The sequence below is a fragment of the Centropristis striata genome, chromosome 12 (assembly GCF_030273125.1).
Source record: "Centropristis striata isolate RG_2023a ecotype Rhode Island chromosome 12, C.striata_1.0, whole genome shotgun sequence".
In the NCBI taxonomy this organism is placed as follows: domain Eukaryota; kingdom Metazoa; phylum Chordata; class Actinopteri; order Perciformes; family Serranidae; genus Centropristis; species Centropristis striata.
In genome coordinates this window covers 26,440,176-26,464,114 of record NC_081528.1, presented here as the reverse complement: position 1 = coordinate 26,464,114, position 23,939 = coordinate 26,440,176, and the positions used below count along the sequence as shown (strand labels likewise).

Below are 23,939 nucleotides of genomic sequence, written 5' to 3'. Positions count from 1 at the left end.
CTTTGAATTCTGAATTTGATCGTTTTGTTTTTATTTACATTTTACACAGCGAAAAACTGATTTATGAAACTAAGGGTGGCTATGGCTTTGCTTTTGTTTTCCTCTCCACAGCTGAATGAGGTTAATTCAACTCAGATCCTGTCTGCAATGCTGTCTTACGTGTGGCCAAAGAATAGACCAGACCTGCGGGCTCGTGTTGCCATCTCTCTGGGGCTGCTCGCTGGAGCCAAGGTCAGTTTACAGACAATGTCATGGGTATTAAAGAGTGGTTCCTTCCTATTCGACTTCTGAATTATTTTTTGTTATATAAAGCTAATTTGATGTGTGTGATTAATGATAAGCAGTGTTATTCATACCCAATAACGCCAAATATTTCTTTATTTGAAGTCTAGCTGCTTAACACTGAGGAGAATGGTCTGGCCCCTTTTGTCATATTTATTCTTCCACTCTAAAATCAAATTGCATAACAAGAGTCAATACTCTACCTGATTACATTAGGACCCACTTTCTCTCGGATACAACTTGGTCAAGCTGAAAGCTTAACATTTCATGGTTTCAAAGGTTGGACTTAAATTCTCTTCTCTCTTCCTTTTTAAAAATATCAAATATATTTAAATAGTGGTTAATCGCAATATATGAATACTAAATCAGATAAGACAAAAGAAAAACAGCACATACTGTCTCACAACGGGATTAAAAAACTAATCTTAGCAGATTAAGAAGAATTAAGAAAATAAATGTAATCACAACTACCCAAAAACGCTGCAGGAACAAATATTACTCACACCTGACTGTTCCACTGACGTTGCTCCTGACGCTTTTGACAGCGTTGTGGACTCTTCATTTCCCTGAACTGTTACTAGGTCTTGATGTGGATGATTGTCAGGACTGATTTCCTTGAATATAATATTTCCCTCCTATTCACATATGACCTCCTGCAGGAAATGAGATAGTGCTGCAGATGAGGTTGTAGTAAATAGTGAAAAACAGTGAAAGAGAGAAGTGACAATTCAAGGTTGCTGTTGAAAACCACCGTGTTATTAAGTGCAAGAGACCAATATTTTCAATTCTTACCAACTCTGAAATGAGTGTCAGGATTCAAGAAAGAATGTCCATCCAATGAGTTAGAAAAGGAATGTAATATTTCTCAAACACTAACTCATGTTTTAAGAGAAGGCTGCAGCACCACTCTGGTGTAGTTTAATCTGTTTCATGGCAAAGTGGTGCCCTACTTGCTCAAGCAAACATGTCTGTTTTCATTATTTGTTTAATGTGTTGGGTTTGTACTTTGGTAAGATGCTGTGTGTCCAACAGTTGAGATTTTGCAGCTCACGCAGCAATGCATTTATGACCTACATTATTTATTTTGGTGGAAAATTAATAGTTCACATTTAAACCGTTTAAGACTAAATAAAGAATATATTTCATTATCCATAGTTTGTTGACATAAAGAATAAGGATGTCCCGATCAGGTGTTTTTACCCTCGATCCCCATCAGAGGCATTTCACATTTAGGCTACGTTTACATGATGACGGTCTGAACAGAAGACGCAAAAGTGGCGTAGCGTCTTCACTTTTCATTCCGCATTTAGACGAGCGTTTTTGGGAGGAAATCTGCGTGCATGCGGTGATGCAAAAGTGTGTGGAATTGGATTGTATGCATGCCAGGTGGCATCACTTAAAGCGATAAGAGCATCTTTGGGCATGTGGAAGTTTTCACACCACGTATTTTCATCAGCTACTCCTTCCACAAAGTTATCCACCATCCACTAGATCTCCCAGGTCTCGTCCAAAGCCGTTTGGCTCGCCTCCGACCAATTGGTGCATCCAAAATGTGATAGAGGTAATTACAGATCCTTCTCTGTTCAGTAATACTATCTGTACATATCCTGTACATTTGGTGGAAAGACTCCTGTAAATTTGTTAGAGCTGCCAGAGCAGCTTGAAGGTCCGACGCATGGAAATAATCCCACATGTTTGTTTATTTTCCTGTACTGGAGCATGTATGTGACGTAAATGCGTACGTGACGTGAGCAGATTTTTTACACTTTGGAAGGTGGTTTCAGATTTTTGCATTTTTAAGCCCCAAAAACGCCGTCACCGTCTAAACGAAAGGCTCTTCCAATAAAATATTTTGTTGTTTTTACCTGCAAGCGTCCTCGTGTAAACGGGGCCTTAGTATCTGCCGATAAAGAGTCCTGATCCAATTGATTTTTCCCCTTAGATAATAAATTACAAATTCAAATCAATCTAATTTTATATTTTTGTTAGTAAGCAAGCCCCAGTAGGTGGTGTTTCCAATCATCTGGAAAAAAGATAACAATACTTGCCCACTGTTCCCACCGGTTCGTTCCTTTTATAAGAGAAATAAAAACGATTTGATTCATTTTCGTGTATTAGTCCTCACGTACATCAAATAAAACAACTCTCATGTACGACAGTTAGCTTATTATCAATACTTGGCTCAGTAATGCTGTCAGGACTGCTCCAAGCACCAGCAGAGTGCTGATGTTTACACGCCGCTTCAGGACCAATACAAAAGAATAGCCAACCAGCTGGGCTGGACATTTCATTAGTCTGGCACGTGATGGTTTGTGAATTGTTATTGACTTTTTAAGGATTGGCCATCACCCCTAATCATGGCTGTACAACCCCTTGAGAAGGTTGATAATTAAGAAAATTGCTTGCAGTAATGTTATTACTGAAGTGTTACAGTGTCATGTAATTTTAGTACAGGCTAATGCCAAAACACAGCAAAACATTGGTCCAATTTGTTCATATGTTTGTAATTAAAAACACCTCCTTACTAAATCAAATAATGTCTCTCTTTTGACCACCAGTTACTCAAGCAACAGTTGTTGCGCTGTGTAAAGAACCTGTGTAGACCAGAAACAGTGTATTTTTAAAATAGCTTGAAAATAATTAATTGCATGCATCAATCAGTGCATGATGTTATTCCCTCTTCCTTTGTTGATGGTCTCTAATTTACACCCTACAAAACAATCACAAATTCACAGCTACCTAAATAAGCATGTGCTGCTGCTGCTCAGCATGTCTAAATGTGTGTGCTAAGGAGGAGAGAACACACAAACACACACACACACATGCAATCCAATCTTCTTCTTTTTTCCTGCTTGGCTGGAGTTAGCCTCAATTTCTGCAGTTTGTCTGTTTGAACTGAAACCACCAGCAGCGTGGAGACAATTTTTAAATCAACTGAATAATTATGTGGTTACAGCGCATCACACCTCTGCACTCTACAATATCAGTGACATTTTCGTTTAAAAAAAACTGATTATATAGAAGCTGTTGTTTTCGTTGGCCTCAAATGAAGCCCTCTCTGCCTGTGTGCAGATGTGTCATACTTAGCTGCATCTTAGGCTAATTCTTCATAGCCTGAAGCCTTTTCTCCACTACTTGACACAATATCTCTATTATGAGATGACATATTACCAGGTACAGATTGACACGGTGCTGATTTAATCTCCAGTTAATGGATTAAAAGAGCACATCCAACCTTATAACGTATTAGTGGTAAAATTGAGGACATGTTTCAGCCCTGTGATGGTAGCTAATAATGTTCTGTTGTCTTGGTAGCAAAGATATTGTTTTTCCTTGAGGGGCTCAGAGGACTTCTATTGTCTGAGTAAAATACCCAAGTGTATCAAGTGAGAGCCCTAGGGATGTAGCTTTGCGGTATATATGGTGCATTATTAGGCGTCCTTTTACATTAGCAGGGTCGGCATGGGTCTATTCATTATATTTGTTTTTTTTTATATAATTGCCATTACCTTGATTTTTTTCAAAATTATATCTTGCACAATTTGACAGGAGAAAAAGGAACAAAAGGAGAAGTTTCAAAAACAGCCCTCCGCTGTGTTAGGGGTTGAGTGGTTCAAATGAAATGGATTTCAAATGAAAATACTCTGCTGTGTGCTGCTGTGCTCTCTGGCTGTCCTAATGCGCAGCGGACCGCCTTGCCTGAGTCACACAGCTGTCCCTGTGCTTTTAATTAGCCCTAATAACCATTTCAATTCCATTAGCAGGAAGCACCAGCTACCTCACCAGCACAACCAGTAAAAAGAATACAATACATACACGCATCTATATACCCATTCAGCCGTATTCATGTTAATATATGTATATATATATTAACATGAATGCAGCTGAATGGGTATTGTTGGAATTACTGCTTAACAATAATGGAAATCTACATGGAGAGCAACTATATACATGTGTAGAGAGGTACTTGAAAAATGTCACAGTACTATATGGAGCATATGTCCATCTAATAATTTGAAACTACTTCTCTCCTTTTTTCTCCTCCTCTCTGAATGTTTCCTCCCTCCCTCCCTCCCTCTCTGTCATCCCAGATGACCAATGTGACGGTGCCCTTCATGTTTAAGTATGCAGTGGACGAGCTTAACCAGATGTCGGGACACATGCTGAACCTGAATGACGCGCCAAGCACTGTGGCAACCATGGCAACGGCCATGCTGATTGGCTGTGAGTCCCAGACTTGTATTGCACTGGCAGGTGCCGCACTCATCAGAGGGGACTGTGGGACTGCCTATTATCTGCAGGCTGACCTTTCCCGACACATTCATATCAATGCCTCTCCCTCACGTTATTTACATTATGTGGGCCCGAGTTCGCTTCCGACAATCCATGCGAGCCTCTCGTGAGCGCTGACAACTTTGCAGTATCATACCTGTGTGCTCCCAAGGCAAACAGAGCTGGATACATAAAGCAGTGGGGGGGAGAAATTGCTAATATCCTTTTGAAAGTTTTGTTATGTAAAACTTCGTCCCTTAAGAGCACCTCCTTTTTTTCCCTCTCTTTGTCAAAATGGCTCCTGTGAATGTAATAGAGAGGTCAGGGTTGACATGTAGAATAGATGTGAAGTCCCTTTCTGCTTAAGAGTACATTTTTTTCCTATGAGCTGCTGATGAAGCTGATAAATATTATAAACCTGACGCCTACAAAAGTCACTCTGGCCTTGAGTGAGATCGGATGCAATGTACACTTAGCCCTGTAGCCACTTATTTTAATGAGCCCACTTAGGTCTTGCACACTAATGCTGCCTGTCGAATAATTGGAGCACATGAACAGGACTCCAGACAGGAGGAATTAAGATGACGAGGAAGAATGAAGGGGATGCTCTTAAAGAAAGGAATTGTATTTTTTATTTTTTTTTGCTCCCTCTTTCCGACACTCGAGGCCCAGTACTTGGAGCTCGCAGTGACGGGTGTAATTTGGCTGAAAAGGTTGCACAGTGCTCATCCTACCTTGTCAGATGTGGACACGTTCATTAGATGAGCATTCCTATTTAACGCCACATTACAGCCCCATGAAGACCGGCAGACAGAGCGATTATTACCCTGACTTTGGTCTCTGCAGACAAGTCGTGTATTCACACAAGTCGGTGAAATCGCCACAGGAAGGCCACGTGTCATTCAAACACAGACTATTAATTTGTGACAGTCATGCTAGCCATCTGCTTGTATAACACATTATGAGAAGTGTAAGGGATCAAGTAATTGACTTCCTTAGAATTAGGTCTTTTTTAAACATTTCTAACAAGAAAAAACCTTAAAGGGATAGTCAAATTGTTTTGGTTTGGGGTTGTATGAGGTATTTATCCATAGTCGGTGTATTACCTACAGTAGAGGACAGTTAACACACCCCCAGTTTGGAGAAGCAGGCAGGAGTACTGTCTCAGAAGCTAAGAAATGTAGTGCTGTGGATGGAGGCAGCAGCCCAATGGATTTCCCCCACCAGGGAAAGAAATACATTATCAGTTTAAGTGAGCTCTATATTTAGAATATTTTCACTGCTTTCCCTTGCTGTCAGACAGCCCTGTTTAACTTTATGTGGAGGGAACTGAAGCTGTTATGTACGTCTCAGTAATTTTACCTCACAGAACACCAGAGTTGGCTCGATCATTTTGTTTTTGTGTTATTGTGTGGCACCAGTGTTGTATGACTTTAGTTCTGGTTCACCAAAAAGCCACACAATAACACAAACAAACTAACTGACTGGTGTTCTGCGAGGTAAAATTACTATTTTTGTAAATGAATTCTGGTAGCTTTAAAGAGAGAATATATGACGGCATCAGTAAACTTAAACACGGCTGTCTCACTGCAATGAAGATATTTTATAGAAATTGAGCGTACACATTGATGTTATATTGATATAGATTTTTTTTTTGTGATTGAAATGCATTTTGCTGCTTTCCCTGTCTACAGCAGTACATTGCTAAGCTTTTCTCTACTTCTCCAAACCCGTGGCGACTGCCATCTACTGTAGGTAATACACTCACTATAGATAGAGACCGTAAACAACAATACTTCAAAAAATCCCTTTAAAGAGGCTATGCTGCTTGCACCCACCCTCATCATAAACATCAGCCAGACAAAACTCCAGACTCACACAGTGGTAAAATTAAGCCTGTTCATCGACTCAATCTTTTTCTGACACTCTTATTAAAAACCTCCTCCCCCTCTTCTTGTATTCTGCTCACACATGTAGCCTTCTCCCCGCCACACACACTGAACACACTTGTGTACACTCACAGAGCCCCCCTCCCCTCAGTCTGCAGAGTGCTGGCCTGCCATGGTACTGAGGCTTCAGACAGCATCCTGCTCTGTAATTACAGAGGCTTGGGGAGGCTGCTGCTGTAGAACTGCAGTGCTTTGCAGACCAGAGATGATGTGGAAAAACCCGCCACCTCACACAACCTTCACTTTAGAGCAGTTGACTAATATATACCCTCTCTAGCCTCAACTGTCTCAATGCTGTATTACATCTTACCTGACAGGAAAGGTAGGGGTCACATTTTGGTGTTACTGCCTCATAGCACTTTAGAGCTACATAACAGTCCTCAGTGTTTGAGAGTGCCCGGCCCTGCTGTTTTTCATAGCAGGTGTGCTAAACTCCGTCTCCTTCGCTGTTCCAGATGGTGCGTCGCGGGCTTGTGCAGCCCTCTTCAACGAGCTGAGGAACACTGTGTTCGGCAAGGTGGCTCAGAGCTCCATCCGACGCATCGCCAAGAACGTCTTCCTCCACCTGCACAATCTGGATCTGGGTTTCCATCTCAGCCGCCAGACTGGAGCGCTGTCCAAGGCCATCGACCGCGGCACACGGGGCATCTCATTTGTCCTCAGTGCACTCGTCTTCAATCTAGGACCCACAGTCTTCGAGATGGGCCTCGTCAGTGCCATTCTGGTGAGTCTCATGGTGGCTTCCACACACACAGATACTAATGACGGTAATCATAAGCTGCGACATTATTGTACGAAGCTGCCAGAGACACTGCTTACAATCTTCTGGATTTTATTTCTTGTTGCTGATACTGTTTCAACCCCTAATGTTAGCACAGGACCTTCCATCACCTTGACACTCTTCACAGCAGATTGTCCGGAAATTAATTTTGGAGATATTGTCTCATTTACATTCTAAATGGAAAATGAATCCCCATGAACTTTTGGTGGCAACACAGAGCCCATTAGCGTCAATGATGAATCCCAAAGCTTTGTAGCAGCTTAATGTCCTCCCGTGGAGAATGCCCTGAACAGATGCCCCCTCCTTGGCCACCGCTGAAAGAACGGCTCGTCTATAGCTTCTGGACCATAATGTCAGCCTGCCTGTAATGAGGGCAGACTCCATTGCCCAAATGGCTAAAGCATTAGCACGATTAGTTCTTGTAGTTTCCCCTCCATTTGTAACACTCAATTTCATAGTGGAATGGTCAAAAACAGAGCCTATTCAAAAGGCCTTGTGACGCCGACGTCGGAGTCCGGCGGTCTGATGAGGCTGCATGACTTTATGTCACAAAACTGAATTGCAGCATGTAAAGGATGCTTTGTTTTGACTGTGTTTTTCTCTTCTGCAGTATTACAAGTGTGGTGGACAGTTTGCAGCAGTGTCCTTGGGCACATTATCAGCGTACACCCTCTTCACCATTCTCATCACTCAGTGGAGGTAACGATGAGGATATTTGTACTAGCCCTGTGTCAGACTGTATTTCAAACAATTGGTCAACATATTGCCATTCCTTTGAAAAGATTCAGTAAATAGTTCTGTAGCTCTCTGAACAAAGTTCACTCTGAGACTGAAACATGTACTAAAGAAAATGCTTACAACTTTGTTCACGTGTCTCTCCACACAGGACTCAGTTCCGGATAGAGATGAACAAAGCGGACAATGAAGCAGGCAATGCAGCTATTGATTCCCTCCTTAACTATGAGACTGTGAAGGTGAGATCAACCCCCCTCACAACCACACACATACAGGCATACACATACCTCGCATACTATCTATTTTCAGCTCCCTGCCCCCCACCCTTCAACAATTCTTCCCTTTTATATCTTCCTTTCTCTTTTACTTCTACTCACTTAAGCAAGGCACATTGTCGTGAACAAATATTTACTCTGTCTGTGATAATAGTATTTCACTGGCATGATTGCCACTGTCAGAATGTACCTTTTCTAATCAAAGAAAATATCTCCCTTACTCTCACTCCATGTTTCTGTCTCTCACCACTTTCACACAGAAACTTATGACTGAGAGGGTGGAAAGTCACTAAGTAGAGGTTTAATTAAAGGTTATCATATTGTCTCTAGGTATTATGGGGAAGTGCCACATGCTGTGATATGATTCTTGTCACAGTCAATAGATGATAAGTTGGACTATGAATATTAAACTTTCATAGTGTCTTGATATCCAACTGTTGCCAAAGATAATAGTAACTAAAATGATTGCAACTGTAGTCGTCAGCTGGATTTCACAATGAATCAACACGACAGACACAGTCACATTGTTGCCTTTAGAACTAAGGCAATAAACAACACCAGAGAGTGAGCAATTCATTTTAATCAATAGTTCTGTCAAGACATGAGATATTGTTCAAATTTGTCATGCCTAAAGAGATGACACTGAGTTTATTCAGTGGAATGACCAGTTTATCTTTTGATCATGTTATACTTGAGTGAATATTGATACTTATTAACTAAGTAAATTAGCACTGAATTGATGCAGTGATCATGATCATGACATTCAATTTGTTCATATTGCTTGTTCATGCCTGCACATATTGACCTATATAACCTTTCAGCATATTGTAATTCATGTGATCCGAGAGAAACTATACTTCAGCACCACTTCCTCGTTCTGTTTTTTAAGGCTTTAGAAAATGTAGCCTGTGACGAGAGACTTTGGCCAAACACAGGTCATTTCTGAGAGATGGTGTTCTAACAGTATAGTAAAGTAACCTTTTCAGCTTTACTGAGACCCATTCACACACACATACTATGCTCATATTTCTGTGCTCTCTCTTCTCTTCCTTTTTTCATGTAAATGTCACTCCAGTTGCTACAAACAATGAGACATTTATCACCAGATATTCAGGGCTATTTTTTCTGGTTTAGTCAATGACCCAAATAGTGTCTCGGTTATATTTTGGACTGGAAGTGTTTGCTACCGCAGGCTTTATTTTGAATAGAAATGTCTGCTGAGAGCTGGGGTGGTTTATGGGTGAGTGTGCTCTCACAGACACCTGACTGAGTTGATGGGTTGTGCATGTAAACATTGCTTCATACTTATCTCAGGGGCATGGACATCCTGAATCTTCATCTTTTGCTGTTTTAAGCCTCTTTCTAGGTAACCTCATTGTACACAGGACACACAACACAGAGTCACCATCCAATTTTGGGTGCTTTGTTGGGCTGTTCTAGATATATTTTTGTACCCATGTTATTTTCTTTGCAGTATTATTTTGCATCCTGTTTTTCTTAACGTTTTGTTCTCTGTTATTTTGTGTCATCTGTGCCAATGCGGCCGGATTTAGCATCACTCTGAGCTGTGAGTGTGCATATGTAATTAGATCTCCGCCCACTCAGAAATCCGTTCCACTTTCACAAAGGGCTGGATGAGAACCTGAACACGGTGCCTTGCACTGCTTCTGTTTGTCCTCCATGTTCTACTTTCTTCTCTCTCTCTCTCTCTCTCTCTCTCTCTCTCTCTCTCGCTCTCGCTTTCTCTCTCTCTCTGATTTCTTGCATTTCCCTATATGCAAATCAGTAGCAAGTCTGTAGCAGCACAGCACCACTGCCGTTAGCGAGAGAAGCAAATCGCCCACTTAACCAGAGCAGAGGAACAATAGTGCAAACTAAACAAACAGCAATATTAGGTAATTGGCAGCAGAGTTGAGGAGGGTCGTTGTTATGATCATGGCATAGTTTTATGTGCTGAATTTAAGAGATGTGCTTGTGGCTGATTCATAAGGCTTTTTCTGTAAACGATAGCAGTATGTCTTAATCAAAATTAGTGCTGCTTGTGTGGTGTAACACTTAAGAGCTATCGGTGCTCTGTTGGTAGGTGTCTGTGTAAGCTGCTACAGATGTAAACACAGAGGCTGACGACAGTGCCAATGATGAATACTCTGCAGCGATTCTTGTTTAGCTTGCAAGTGATGTTTTGGCTTTCCTTACAATTATAATTGCCTAATATTTTATAAACTGTTATTTTGCCTTAATCACTATCCTCTGCCAAAGCTGCTTTGCTGAGCAAGCCCTGGGTTTGGTTCTGCCGCTCTCTAGTCCTTTAATATCAGTAGGGAGGAGATGAAGATACATAGACATGAAAAAGTGCTTTAGAGGCCAACTGAGACCCAGACTACGCCCAAAGCGGTCACAGAGAACAAATGCAGCCTTGAGGCAGGCTGCACTAAAGTGTCTATCTGCCTGACACTGCTCTCCATGCTTCCTTAAACTCTAACCTTTACCGTATTTTGTGTCTCTCTCTCTTTCTCTCTCTCAACTTGCGCTTTCTTCCCTTTTGTGAATCCTTTTTTCTGTCTCCGTGCCCTGTGCTCCCCTCTCTCCTCCCTCTCTGCATGTTTCTCATCTCGGCTGCAGTACTTCAACAATGAGAAGTACGAAGCTGAAAAGTATGATGGATACCTGAAGATCTATGAGTCAGCCTCTTTAAAAACCACATCCACGCTCGCCATGCTCAACTTTGGCCAGAGTGCTATCTTCAGTGTCGGCCTCACTGCCATCATGGTGCTGGCCAGCAAGGGCATAGCAGCGGGTAAGTGAATGTTTGTGTGTGTTAAAATGTATTAAAATGCATTTGAAATTCAAGAAAATTGTTTATTTAAGCAAGAATTTACCCGTACAAGGCAATGCATACAAAGCTCTGTGTATTTTGTGCAAAAAGCTCTTCAACTCCAGAACAGAGGGAAGGCAGTGCCAGTACCAAGAACACATATTTCCCAATCCTGTTCTACCCTCGTCCCTGCCACAAGATTCATGTTTTGTTGTGTGTTGTTGTTTGTGTTTCTTAAAATGTGGGTATTGTAAACTTGGTCTTAAATTCCCTTCTGTATTAAAAACATATTTAAAAGACATACTTGAACTGCCAGGAACGGTCTAAAGATCTTTAAAGCATGAAAAGAATGGATAGCACAAAATACAAAATACATCCCCTGACCAGAATTCACCTCGTCATGGCCATGAACTGTGTCCACAGCAGCACATTTGTAAATAAGAAAGCTCAAAACAACACAGACACACCTTAAAACAAAATCAAATGGACAGATGAAAATGACAAGCAAAGCACTGACTGAACTGGATAATAGAAACTAAATGAGAACAAAGCACAGCAAGCTTGAAAAAGTGTCATGAATAGGAAATAAAATAGCCTTGATGCAGAAAATGAAATCACAGCAGGTGGAGATAGATTCAGACTGTAACATGCTTTGTCTGCTTTCACAAATTGAAAGAAGAAACGGTCTGAGTGTTATTTTTTTTTAGATCTTATATCCCAAGATGCATAAATGTTACAATAAAGCCGTATTATGTGCAGTATTTAAGTTGTTCCGTTAATGTTGTGTAGGTACGATGACCGTGGGAGACCTGGTGATGGTGAACGGCCTGCTCTTCCAGCTCTCCCTCCCCCTCAACTTCCTGGGCACGGTGTACAGAGAGACCAGGCAGGCCCTAATAGACATGAACACTCTTTTCACCCTGCTCAGCGTGGACACCAAGATCAAGGTAACTTGTCACCCTGACATGGTCGTCTTTCCATTGTAGCACTAAATTGCAAAATCTTTCTTTTATTTTTACATTTTGTCTTGCTCTCAGGTGGAATTGTAGCCTTCGAGACAATAGAAAGAATTCAATAAAAAAAATCTGAAAACCTCAATCAAGTCTTTAACCGAGACTTTTTCTCCAGCAGCAGCAGCACATAATGGTGGTTAAGAGAAATGTGGTAAAAGATTTTTACACAGGACTGAGTTATTCATTGCCGCATGACATAGCTAACCTATCCACATGTGCTGTAAAAATGATAGGTTGTAGTCAAACATAGTAATTACATGCTTGATGTGACTCAGGTGCTTCCTCATCTGTTGCCACATGTAAAGCACGACATTACTCGCTGATCGGGATGGTATGACAAATTACTGCAGAACTGTGATTCAGTCAGAGCATTAATGAGCTGTGATCAGAAGCTATTTTAATTGTTGCACCCTAAAGTCAGGCTGATTTTGTATTGTGCAGTGTTTTCTAACATGAACAGTTTTTTCTCTAAATCATTGATTTCAGGGAGGTTTTTGAAATAACAGAACAAGCTCGTTTTATATGTGTAATTGTGTTTGGTGGCAAAAATGATAACTGAATAAAACTACCTGCGGTGATGATTTATGAGAGTTTTGTTGTCGTACTGTTGGAGCAGATCATCTGCTCAGTGATGGTGCTCATTCGCCCACTGTTTAGAGGATACACACCTGTTCTCACCGTCAGGTTGTGGATTGAAGGGCGAAACTGTTTTGCATGTTTTGTTTTCAGCTGTTTTTGTTGAACCTTCTGTGGTTCATTTTTTTTACCCGTTTCATTTATGTTTGGCATTTTTTCTTTAAAAAAGGCTCCTTGTGGTTATCAGAAAAGTTCTAGTGCCATAAAAATATGTACTGCCTCTTATATGGGTTTGTGACACTACTTGGTGTTAGTAATGTTGAACTATCTATTTGGGAATTCACCTTAAAACACTCAGAACACAAAATTGCCAAAGATTTTCACATGTAGTTTGGAATTGGTATCTTTTCTGAAGTGATTCTCCTAATGGAAATCTTTTGGGCTGTTGTAGCGCCTTTGCCCTCATCAGCCCACCTTATTTGGCCATAATAACTGTTTACACACAATGCTAGCAGAGGGGCCGGAAAATAACAGTATGCAGCTTCACACACACGTGAGTTTGAAGAGTCAGTCTGTTGCATTCGCTCACCTACCTTCTCTGGTTGATCGACCACTGCTGAGTGACAGAAAACGGTCGCTAACTGTACGCTGCTTGTGATTTTTTTTTTCTGGGAATGGTGCTACAGACACCCACTTTGTAATACTACAAATGCAAGGGCTTTCAACAGCAGGCCATAGACTCAATCATCATTGTGTTACCTCATTCGGCCATAGATAGTGACTTAACATTTATTTAATTGACTATCTTTGAGGTTATTACTTGAAGGAGTGTAAAATAGCCAAAAGCAGTTCTGATTTTAGACATTTGTCCTCCGTCTGTTCAATGTCATAGCTATCATTTGTTTTTGTAAGACATTTAATTGCATTAATCTTATTGTTTTTGTTTTTTTTACACAACACGACAGACCATCTTGCGTCAGAAGAGCACATTTAAGTGTAAATCGGTGCCCGCTGCCTAACAATATGAATGCCATCCTCGTCTCCAGCCTGTAATTATAGTAGGAGAAATGAATCTGTCCAGTTATTTTTCACTCATCAGTAATACTCCTCTCTATTGTGATTCCCTGTGGAATGGTACTGCCCAGCAGGCCATTACTGTCTGAATGCTTTTTCTGTGTGTGGAACACATTGGCCTATTATGTAGATGTAAAATAATTTAAAACACCCCCTAACTTGAAGCTGCTCCACAAAATAAAACATAAATGATTTTGGCTGTTTTCCATGTTGGGGGTGTGTGAAATTACCATTTGTTTATACTAATGGACTACAAGTTATTTGTGTTAATTGGTTGAGGTGGATTGTGGGTATTTATGTTGCTATTAGATAGTATAGAAACGGAGCAGAACAGGCTTTTACACTCGATGTAAGGACGGCGCTTTATTCACTGCTGACCTTGGCTGCATCTCAGCTCTGTGGCTCAGCTCGGTATGTACCGAAAGTTTTCACGCCTATTGATCCTTCAGTCACCATGAAGGGCAGCGTCTGAAGATTCAGTTGAAACGACCTCTGGAATTTGCTGTGAATGTCTCTGCTTTATGCAGTCCATGTTGGCTCTGTGCTCCAGCATTCTACTCCTTTACAAGGTGTTGGAGTAACGTTGCATCATGCTGGGCCTCGTCTGCCACTGGCTGTTCTGTATCCATCTCCTCTCTCTGTGTTTCGTCTGCCTCAACTCTCTGATGGTTTTCTCTAGGAGAGGGATCTTGCCCCGCCGTTAGCCATCACACCGCAGGAAGCCACAATTCGCTTTGAGGACGTCTTCTTCGAATACCTGGAGGGCCAGAAAGTCTTAAACGGAGTGTCCTTCGAAGTGCCTGCAGGGAAGAAGGTGGCAATAGTTGGTGGCAGCGGGTCAGGGTAGGTCACCTCTCACAGAAGAAGTCAAACCTTTAGACAGTTGTATGTCATCTCATTTGTATGTTTAGACAGTCTGATCATCAGATGTCATCAGCAGACTGTGGGGGTGCAGCTCACAGACAGAATAATGCTGACGATTGGTTCCACGTCTGGTTGCAGGAAGAGCACCATTATGCGGCTGTTGTTCCGCTTCTATGAGCCCCAGCAGGGGAACGTCTACATAGGGGGGCAGAATATCCGAGACGTCAGCCTTGACAGCCTGAGGAAGACTTTGGGGGTCGTGCCTCAGGTATGATGCACATCAACACAGTAAAACAACCAAAACGAACAATGAAAGAGTAATTTTATCAAAATCACAGACTGCTTTTCATTATTTTGAGCTTCTTCCACACAAATGTGTCTCGATAGGACCTTTCAATAGAAAATATAATATGTTTGAGTTATTATTGATAAGCATACACAACAAGGGGGCAGCATAGAACAAAGTAACATGAGCAGTTAACAACAGCATTAGAAATAAGCTGAATTCAGTGCGGTTTTCACTGCAGTGAGCTCAGAGGCTGATCTGAACAGATGGTACATGAACAGTATTTTTGTCATTTGTGTTCGTTCTCTTTCTCCCTCCTACCCTTGTCTTTGTATCTGCAGTCCTCTGTTTGTGTCTCAGCTGCAATAAAAATATTCTCTGAAGCCTCATTTTTTTTTTCTCTTAACTGTGTTGTTGTCAGGATAGCGTTCTGTTCCACAACACCATCTTCTACAACCTGCAGTACGGGAACATCAACGCCACACCAGAGGAGGTGTACCAAGTGGCGCGTCTAGCAGGCCTCCATGATGCTATCCTCAGGATGCCCCATGGCTATGACACCCAGGTTGGGGAGCGGGGCCTCAAGCTGTCAGGTTTGCTGCACTATTATGTCTACTGTTTAAATATGGTCTCCTCTGCAGAAGCAAGTAACAGAGCTGTGTGTTTTAAGTATTTCCCTTTATGGTTTACCAATTTCAAAAAACAAGAAAGAAGAAATCTATTCAGTATATTGTTCTAGTATGAGGCTGCTATTTTCATTATTGATTAATCCGTCGATTCTTCTTTAAAAATGAATTGTTTAGCTGATGAAAAATGTTTAATTTACACTGATGTACAAAAGAGAAAAGCAGCAAATCCTCAAATATAAGACAACCGGAGAATGTTCTGCGGTTCGTTGTTAATCAATTATTTTTTTTAATCAAGGTTGTTACAGATTAATTAACACATTTCTCAGCTCTAACATAAAGTTGATATTGTAGTATGAGGAGTGAATTCGGGTGTAGTATTATAAAAATATGGCTTGAACATTTAGGGTTCCCACTCTGATTCACAGGATGGATTTCCTAGGTATACTGTCAATAAGAGGGGTTCTCTGCACTTTCCAGAATAGAAGTGCTTGCAGTCCAGTTGCTGAAAAATTGAGTTCTTCCAGAAATCTCCAAAATGTCAAAAGTTTTTGATACTAAATCAAAACATGTATTTTTCTATGATGCTTCTTAAGGTATTTGTGTTTTAATGTGGTATTTTTTAGGTATTTTTGATGATTTTTTTTTATCAATTCTTGAGTGGTCAAAAATTTTTCCAAAAACCTATGAGACATAATTGAGCACGAGATTGGCCTTATATATTCCCATCATAATGTCCTAAGCCCTTATAGAGTTTCACAATTTTAATTAATAAATAATTGAATAATTAACATTTTTTATTACAGATCTATGACTAGAACTACTTGACACACAGGGTAGAGCTCAAATTAATCTTCAGGTGTCTCTCAGATGATGCACGCCACTTCTATCCGGCATCTACTGTAGAGCTGCTATCTCCCCCTAAAGATCTCCTGTCCCAGACCCCTACCCCTCTTCAAAGCAAGCGAACTGCTATGGGGTTAAGTATTTAACCCCTAAATTTTATAATATTTGATTGTGTTTAGTTTTTTACTGATCAACATTTGAAGGTATAGTTTCTAAACATGTATTTCTCTACAGTATAAGTACTGTAAATTACTATAAATTTCTGCCTAACGATTGCAGTTGAAAATTACTTTTCTTTGATTATGAGCTGCTGGCTTGTGAAAGAGGGTGATAATTACCCATAATTTAATTATTACATTTGACCTTATTTTATGCGATTCATTATCAGACTTCATCCGTAGCTGCACCATTGTTATTTTGTTGTCCTCTTCTGAGTGTGTGAACTTGTTTAATGGCACGTTGCCTTATTTGATCTGCAGTGATAGCGCACGACTGTGTAGTATTTGGCTCCTCGCATCACTCTGCAACTCATTTAGCCCACGTTACCACACAATGTTTAACACACACAGTGTGTGAGCACTTTCACTCAACATTCAAGATGCAATTACTGGCAGCACAGATTTCTTTATGTGGAGTGACTGAGTGAGTGAGAGAACGGACAAAATAAAGACATGACTAACTTCTCATTAATTTCACTGCTGCTGTACGTGACAGCTGCCAGTGAGTTTGTCGGAGGAGGAGGGGGGGGCAGTCTGGGCTGTGAGGCTCCTAACTTCCTTCACTACTGTTCTCCACTGCCAGCAATATTTATATCCGCCGAACGCCGCTTGCTTTCAAGAGGCCACACACAGCTCGCATGTAATAAAGGCCGAGTCAGACACAGTGGGAAAAATCAGCGCGTCCTGCTGATTTTTCTTCACAATTAAATGAAAGTCTGTTTAACCAGCCCTTCGTTTGAGCTAATTATCTGATGAGAAGAACCAGAGAGAGACCTGCTGTATCCTCACATATTTCAAACCTTTTGGCTTTAATTTGCTTTTATTTAAGACATCTGTTGTTTCGTTTCAGGAGGGGAGAAGCAACGTGTCGCCATCGCCCGTGCAATACTAAAGAATCCACCGATCCTCCTGTATGACGAAGCAACGTCCTCCCTCGACTCTATCACAGAAGAGGTGGGCCTGACAGTGCATGAAGACACACACAGTGACAGACACAGGCGTGCATACATAACATACTCGTAATGCCCGTTCTCTGCTGCACCTACAGGTTGACACCTCGCCGTGTCCGCTTACACATTTAGCAGAACAAACACCCACTCAGTCACCTGCAGTAGGTGCACAATAATTCAGCTCACTCCTGCGTCACATACATGCTGTGACATACCCCCCCCCCCCCCCCCCCCCACACACACACACACACACACACACGCGCACACACACACACACACATGCACACACCACCCCCATGTTCTCCCCTGCCACCTGCCACTGTTTTCTCCGACTTAATCTCCAGCTCAGCTTAAACCCCACAGTCTTTGTAAATGTTACATTTAATGAGAAAGTTCAGCATGCCCTCTCTGAACTTCAGAAAAAAAAATAAAGGGGCAGCTGATGTGGTTGTTAATTTAGAATTTTAGTTGCTTCTCATCCCGATGGTGTTTTAAAATTATCATAAGTAAACACTGCAAAGAAAAGCATATGAAGGTTGATGTTGCTGAGCAACATTTTGTTGACTTAGCTTCTCCCTCAAAGTTTGGAGTACATTTCATATATATCCTGTCATTCATGCACTTTTTATGCCTACGCGTCGCCGTCAGCCTCCGGAGACATTATGTTTTCAGGTTGTCTCTCCGTCTGTCCCATTCAAGTGATTGTATATCTCAGGAACTTATGAAGGGGATTTTTGCAAATTTGGCACAAACATTTACTTGAACTCAGGGATGAACTGATAAGAGTTTGATGGTTAAAGGTCAAGATCATTGTGACCACACAATTTTTGGGGGGCAGATTGTGACCATACAAGGCTCAAAACACTTAATTCTTAGCACATGCATTGGTGCATATAACTTTTAAAATAACATGCACTATTGTTTTACCTGCACTAAAACTATATATATATATATATATATATATATATATATATATATATATATATATACTGCACCATTTAATGTATTTGTCCTTCTTTCTGGGCACTTCCACCATGGCCAGGTTCAGCAAATTTTACAGTGACACTACTGTTGAGCTGCTATTGAAAATGAATATGAATATGTTTACTAATAATAGAAAAGGCGAAGAAATCTTATATGAAGGAGAAGATATTAAATTTCAGTCACTAGGGTCACATTACAGTTATAAGTTATAATAAAATATCATGTGATGAGTTTCCTGTGTGCCAAATGTATTTAACATTTGGGTATTAAATTTGAGTCAGTGTGACACATTACAAGGAAGTCTTTTGAAACCTGACATATTTCACATTCAGTCAAATACTAAATTGACATTGACACTTATCTTGGGTACCGAAGTTGCCCGCTGCGGTGGCTGTATAGATCTTTTATGCTGTCAAGTTGAAAATGTGTGTGAAGCATCCTCTGTTTAGAATTTGTAGCTTCTTCAGCAACATCTATATCTGAAGTGCTGTCACCGGTCATACAGCTTTGTGTTCCTTGCTGTTCCTCTGGTAGTTTGCCACACGCTCATTGGTTTCACTGATATTGAGCTGCGGGTGATTGTCTTGGCACCATGTGATAAATAATTTATCAACCCTCTGTAATTCTTTGTGAAAAGTCAAGACAACATGGAAAATCATTCACTGGAATCATACATGTTAATTCAGCAGTACTTCACAGCAGGCTGTATGATGTGATTTTATTTGTTGTCAGGTCTGTCAAATTTTTAACAATATCGATTATGTTACAATAAAATAGACCCATCTGTATCTGCTTCCTGCACATACCAATGCAGTTGTTATGGAACGTACACTACTCATAACTTTCTGACCTCCTCTTTACCTCACTTTGCATGTGTAGTCGAAGTTAACCTTAAATCGTTAATAATAATATTAATAATACATTTTATTTATAGAGTGCTTTACATGGTATTCAAGGGTGCTTTACAGTTAAAACACAGTGAAAATGCAGTTACAAATAAAAACACACAATTAAGATCAACAGTATTGGTCATACATTAAAAGCAGTTGTGAACAGGTGGGTTTTGACATGTTTATTGAAGGTGGGTGGATGTGAGCAGTCTCTTATGTTTTTTGGGAGAGACTTCCAGAGGGAGGGGCGGCTATAGAGAAAGCTCTATCCTTGTGAACCTTAAATCATTACATTTTTAGTAGGTTTTAGTACCTCTGTTACTTTGTATCAGCTTATAAGACTAACCGCTTTTACCTCAGACCTGTAGTGATACTGAATTGTGTAAAGGAATAAGATGTCATGGACCTTGAATGCTCTTATTATAAGGTTATTATATGTTGTTATATGGCTAACAACAAATCAGATTGCTTGATTTGAGCCAGGCATTTCATAACGTAGTGATAGCTTACATTCAGGCAAATAAACGTAATACCTTTTATTAAATTTCTCAACAGACATGAATGTAAACTGCAACTTGATGGGTTGATGGAGGCGCACAGCTATTTTCTCTTGGATTCGGGGACACTCTTGTAAATCTTAACAAAGAAATTTAAGTTGTCTGTGTCTTTGTGTGCTTCCAGAACATCCTGACCTCAATGAAGGAGATGGTGAAGGACAGAACTTCAGTGTTCATCGCCCACAGGCTTTCCACAATTGTGGACGCAGACGAGATTATCGTACTCAGTGAGGTGAGTAGAACTTGTCCACTTATTTTTTACTTGATCTCACATCTTCCCTGATTAACATTTCCCGTTGTAATGTCAGGTTCATGAAAAGCAAATATTATGACGGTTCAGAGTCTCAGTGTAAAACCATGCGCTGTGTTAATTGCCAGTCCAATTAGACGATTTTGCATTGAAGGGAAGTCTGATGACCTGCACTCTGCGTGACCCTCAGCGCACTGGATCTGCCAGCAACAAGAATTTAGCAAGCAGCCTCTGTTTTTGCCACTCATTTATTTTGACTTACCTTTCTACAATGTGTGTGTGATGAAAACATGCTTTGTTTAGCTTTTCTCATTAACTTCAACAACAACAGGACACTGTTGGTAGAAGTGAATGTATTATTTTCTCCATAAGGGCTCATTAAAGCAGTCAGACTCGACTGGCTGTTTTGGTCAGATGGCGTGTCTTGTTTGTCTCGGTGACTAATAATGTATGGGCCAGCTTCCCAGACACTGATGAGGCCTCATCCAGGACTAAACATGGCTTTTAATGGAGATCGCCATTCAAATGTTTTATCCATACAGTCAGATGCGTTTAAGTCAGGCTGAAGGTGCCATGGAGACATGGGGTTGATTTTAAATTATTTTTTGGTGCCTCGTCTTTGTATTGTGCATCAGAGAAATATCCGAGTGAAAAGAAAAAAGGAACTGCAGTACATAACAGGCTGGGCTTGAGACACGGTAAAGCACAAAAAAGCACAGAGGGAAGTCAGTTATTATCTGGAAAGTAAGAGTTAATATAAAATGTAAGTGAAGTGACATTTTCCACCAGTGCTAGAGTCAGATAGGATAAAATAAGGAGAGGTTTCTTTGAACTGCGGCGAGTGAGCATGTGTCGTTCCATGTTTCCAGAGTCAGATGGCGGGGATCAGAGGGTCGTGGCGAGGAGGCATGTTTGCATGTGATGTCGCCATGCCGTTTGCTGGTGTCACCAGCAGAGGACTGCCTGGGGTGCTCATTAAAATAACGAGCGGAAGCAGTCACGTGCTCATCTTGGGTGCACTAAAGATGATGCCAACACCTCTGCATGCTCATGGGAGGTGGGGGAAGGGGGCCTTCATTTGTGTTTGACTGTGTGGGAGGGATGTGTGTTTGTTGTGTGCGAATGCGCGTGTGTCTGCGAGTCCATGTTTTTTGCAAGAGGAATTGCAACAGTTGTTGGGGAGGCGGCAGGGATTGTAGGGGGGAGCTGACTCTCCGCCGAGAGTGTGGCCGGTGTTGTGTGGTCATGAAGAGATGCTAACTATAGGACTGCGTGTTCATGGCCTCTTCATTTTAACTTCATGTGTGCTGCACAAAAGGCCTGCAGGGTGTGGTTAAAATATCTAATTGTGATTATTTTAACTGATACTGCAATGTTTTATTATTCAAGATAATGGAGGGAACCATCATTTTTGCATTATTATTCTCATTTTAATTGAAAAAAAATATTGAACAGCCCCTCCTCTCCCTGTTTATCCTGGATTCCACCGGGTGCAGCTGCGCCGCGTACCGGCTGTAATACTGCTGTCAGAGCTCAACAAAGACCAGTTAGTTGTGCTCCGCTCTGCTCCTCTAAAACTTTGTACGACAGAACTGTCACGCATCTCTGCAGCATTCAAGTTGAGGAAGAATTATAAATGTTCTCCTGCTGACAGGCACTCTATGTTAAATTAAGAAATTAGGAGAATTGATGTATTTTTGTATTTTTAACAGCTTAAACCGCCGCAAATTTGTGATCCGATGCCAATATTAACTTTTTTTGTGTCGCAGTACAACACAGCAGCTAGTAAAATCTAATTTGATGGGAAACACTGGATCTGCACCAAACAAAGAATTTTTTTTTAAGTTTATAGGCTGAAACATCCTTGTAGCACCACAATACCTAATTCAGAGTGGTATTTTGCCTTTAAAATATATTGCACCACCTGCGATTCTTGTTAATGCACAAGTCCATATTGCGATTTTCATGAAATTCTGATTAACTGTACAAAATACATTGGCAAGTTAAGGTTTCATCCTTTCCCCCCCTGTTCCCTGCTCTTTTTTTCCTCAATGCCAGGGTAAAGTGGCAGAACGAGGCAACCACGACGCCCTCCTCAACACCCCCGGCAGCTTGTACGCAGACCTATGGAACACCCAGAACAACAAACTCCTCAACATGAGCAAGAGGTCGCCCGTGGTGCCGGTTGAGCGTCTGTCCCAAAAGGAGGAGGAGAGGAAAAAACTGCAAGAGGAGATCCTCAACAGTGTGAAGGGCTGTGGGAACTGCTCCTGTTGAGAGGAGCTGCCACCTCCATGTCTCTACATACCTCACAGATGGCCTCCACTGGAATCCCTGGTCTGTGCAGCATTTGGGAGGGAGCAGAGTAGGGGTGCATCCCCACTACCCACTCAAGCCAAGCCCCCACCAATGTGACTGTCCCTCCTCCTCTTCCTCCTCATATGAATAAAGGCCACTGCTCGCCAAAGTGAAGGAGGAGGAGCAGAACAGGGAGCAAGTGTGTTTAGCACTGGCTGGTGTCCAGAGATAGAGCTACTATGCCAGTTGTCTCAGCTGAAGCCAAGCATAAGAGACCTTGTATATCACATACGTGTGTGTAAGACATCTGTTAGTCAACATGGTTGCCCCCCTCCTCCTCATTTTTGACATCAGTTTTATTGACATCTTCCATTGCAGTGGAAACAGATGAGAGTACACGTAATGACTTACATATGCCTTGATGTCGACACAAAAATTGTATTGATTTATTTTTTTAAATTATCTTCAAAATAAAATAAACCTATAGTTTTGTTTTTTTTAATATTATGGATGTACACACATTTATCCTGCGATTAGAAATACTGAATAACAGATTGTTGCAGTATGTGTTGGTGTGAAAAACACTATTTCATTTAGCAGATACTTCAATGGGATTCCCTTACAATGCACATTGCCTATGACATTTTAAATGTATGTTCTAAAAATACTAAATTTGGCAGATAATCAAGTCTTCTTAACTCAACACGCAACATAATGTGGATGTTTGGGCTCATGAACATGCATAATAGCTCCCCAGGGAATTAGCAGTATGTCGCAGTCACATTCATGTAAATATAACACTCTGGGAATGACGAGAAGTAACTCTAATAAATCATGAATGGTTTTCACCACAATTGGAGCCACATTAAGAGGCAACAACTTGAAAGTGTCCTCTGGTAACGTTTCACTATTGTATCATACAGCCTTGGTTGACAATCTTCTTGTAATGAAAACATATTCAGTGACTTTTAACAGTGCTAAGACAGCCTTTTGTCTTGTTTGATCAGAATAAAGAGACTTCCTCCTTAGCGTTATATGTAAATATCAATATTTAAAACTGACCGGGGACATATCTCCTCATTTTCTGAGGGCTCTTTTGGCATCAGTATGCACCTTTTGTTGGGAACTTTGGTATGTTGTATCTATAAATGAAGAGAATTATTAATTGTGTAATATACGCACAATAAAGCCTGTTTTCATGGTGTTCTAGATTATGACTGTGTGGGTACACTGAGAGATTAATAAATCTTGGCTTTTGTCTACATAACAAGGTCTTGTTGCTGTTCTGCTCTGTTTAATGGATATCACTCAATACCACATATACCAAAAAAATATCTTAAGGTCTGTGGTTGTATGAAACCCTTTTCCACCAAATTAGCGCTGGTCGATTGGACCATG

At 40.9% G+C, this 23,939-nt stretch overlaps 1 protein-coding gene across 1 annotated transcript in view; it reads left to right on the top strand.

Moving 5' to 3' along the window:
* The window catches only part of abcb7 (ATP-binding cassette, sub-family B (MDR/TAP), member 7), a 28,436-nt gene extending 4,625 nt beyond the window's left edge, over positions 1 to 23,811 (top strand). Inside the window, exons 4-16 of the mRNA XM_059345541.1 lie at positions 112 to 231; positions 4,374 to 4,506; positions 6,959 to 7,227; positions 7,895 to 7,983; positions 8,171 to 8,258; positions 10,917 to 11,091; positions 11,899 to 12,056; positions 14,452 to 14,615; positions 14,775 to 14,904; positions 15,344 to 15,515; positions 17,463 to 17,566; positions 20,118 to 20,225; positions 22,302 to 23,811. Coding sequence (XP_059201524.1) covers positions 112 to 231; positions 4,374 to 4,506; positions 6,959 to 7,227; positions 7,895 to 7,983; positions 8,171 to 8,258; positions 10,917 to 11,091; positions 11,899 to 12,056; positions 14,452 to 14,615; positions 14,775 to 14,904; positions 15,344 to 15,515; positions 17,463 to 17,566; positions 20,118 to 20,225; positions 22,302 to 22,520 — 1,929 coding nt within the window. The 3' untranslated portion in view covers positions 22,521 to 23,811. The remainder of the gene's footprint in view (positions 1 to 111; positions 232 to 4,373; positions 4,507 to 6,958; positions 7,228 to 7,894; positions 7,984 to 8,170; positions 8,259 to 10,916; positions 11,092 to 11,898; positions 12,057 to 14,451; positions 14,616 to 14,774; positions 14,905 to 15,343; positions 15,516 to 17,462; positions 17,567 to 20,117; positions 20,226 to 22,301) is intronic.
* Positions 23,812 to 23,939: the final 128 nt, after the last annotated feature.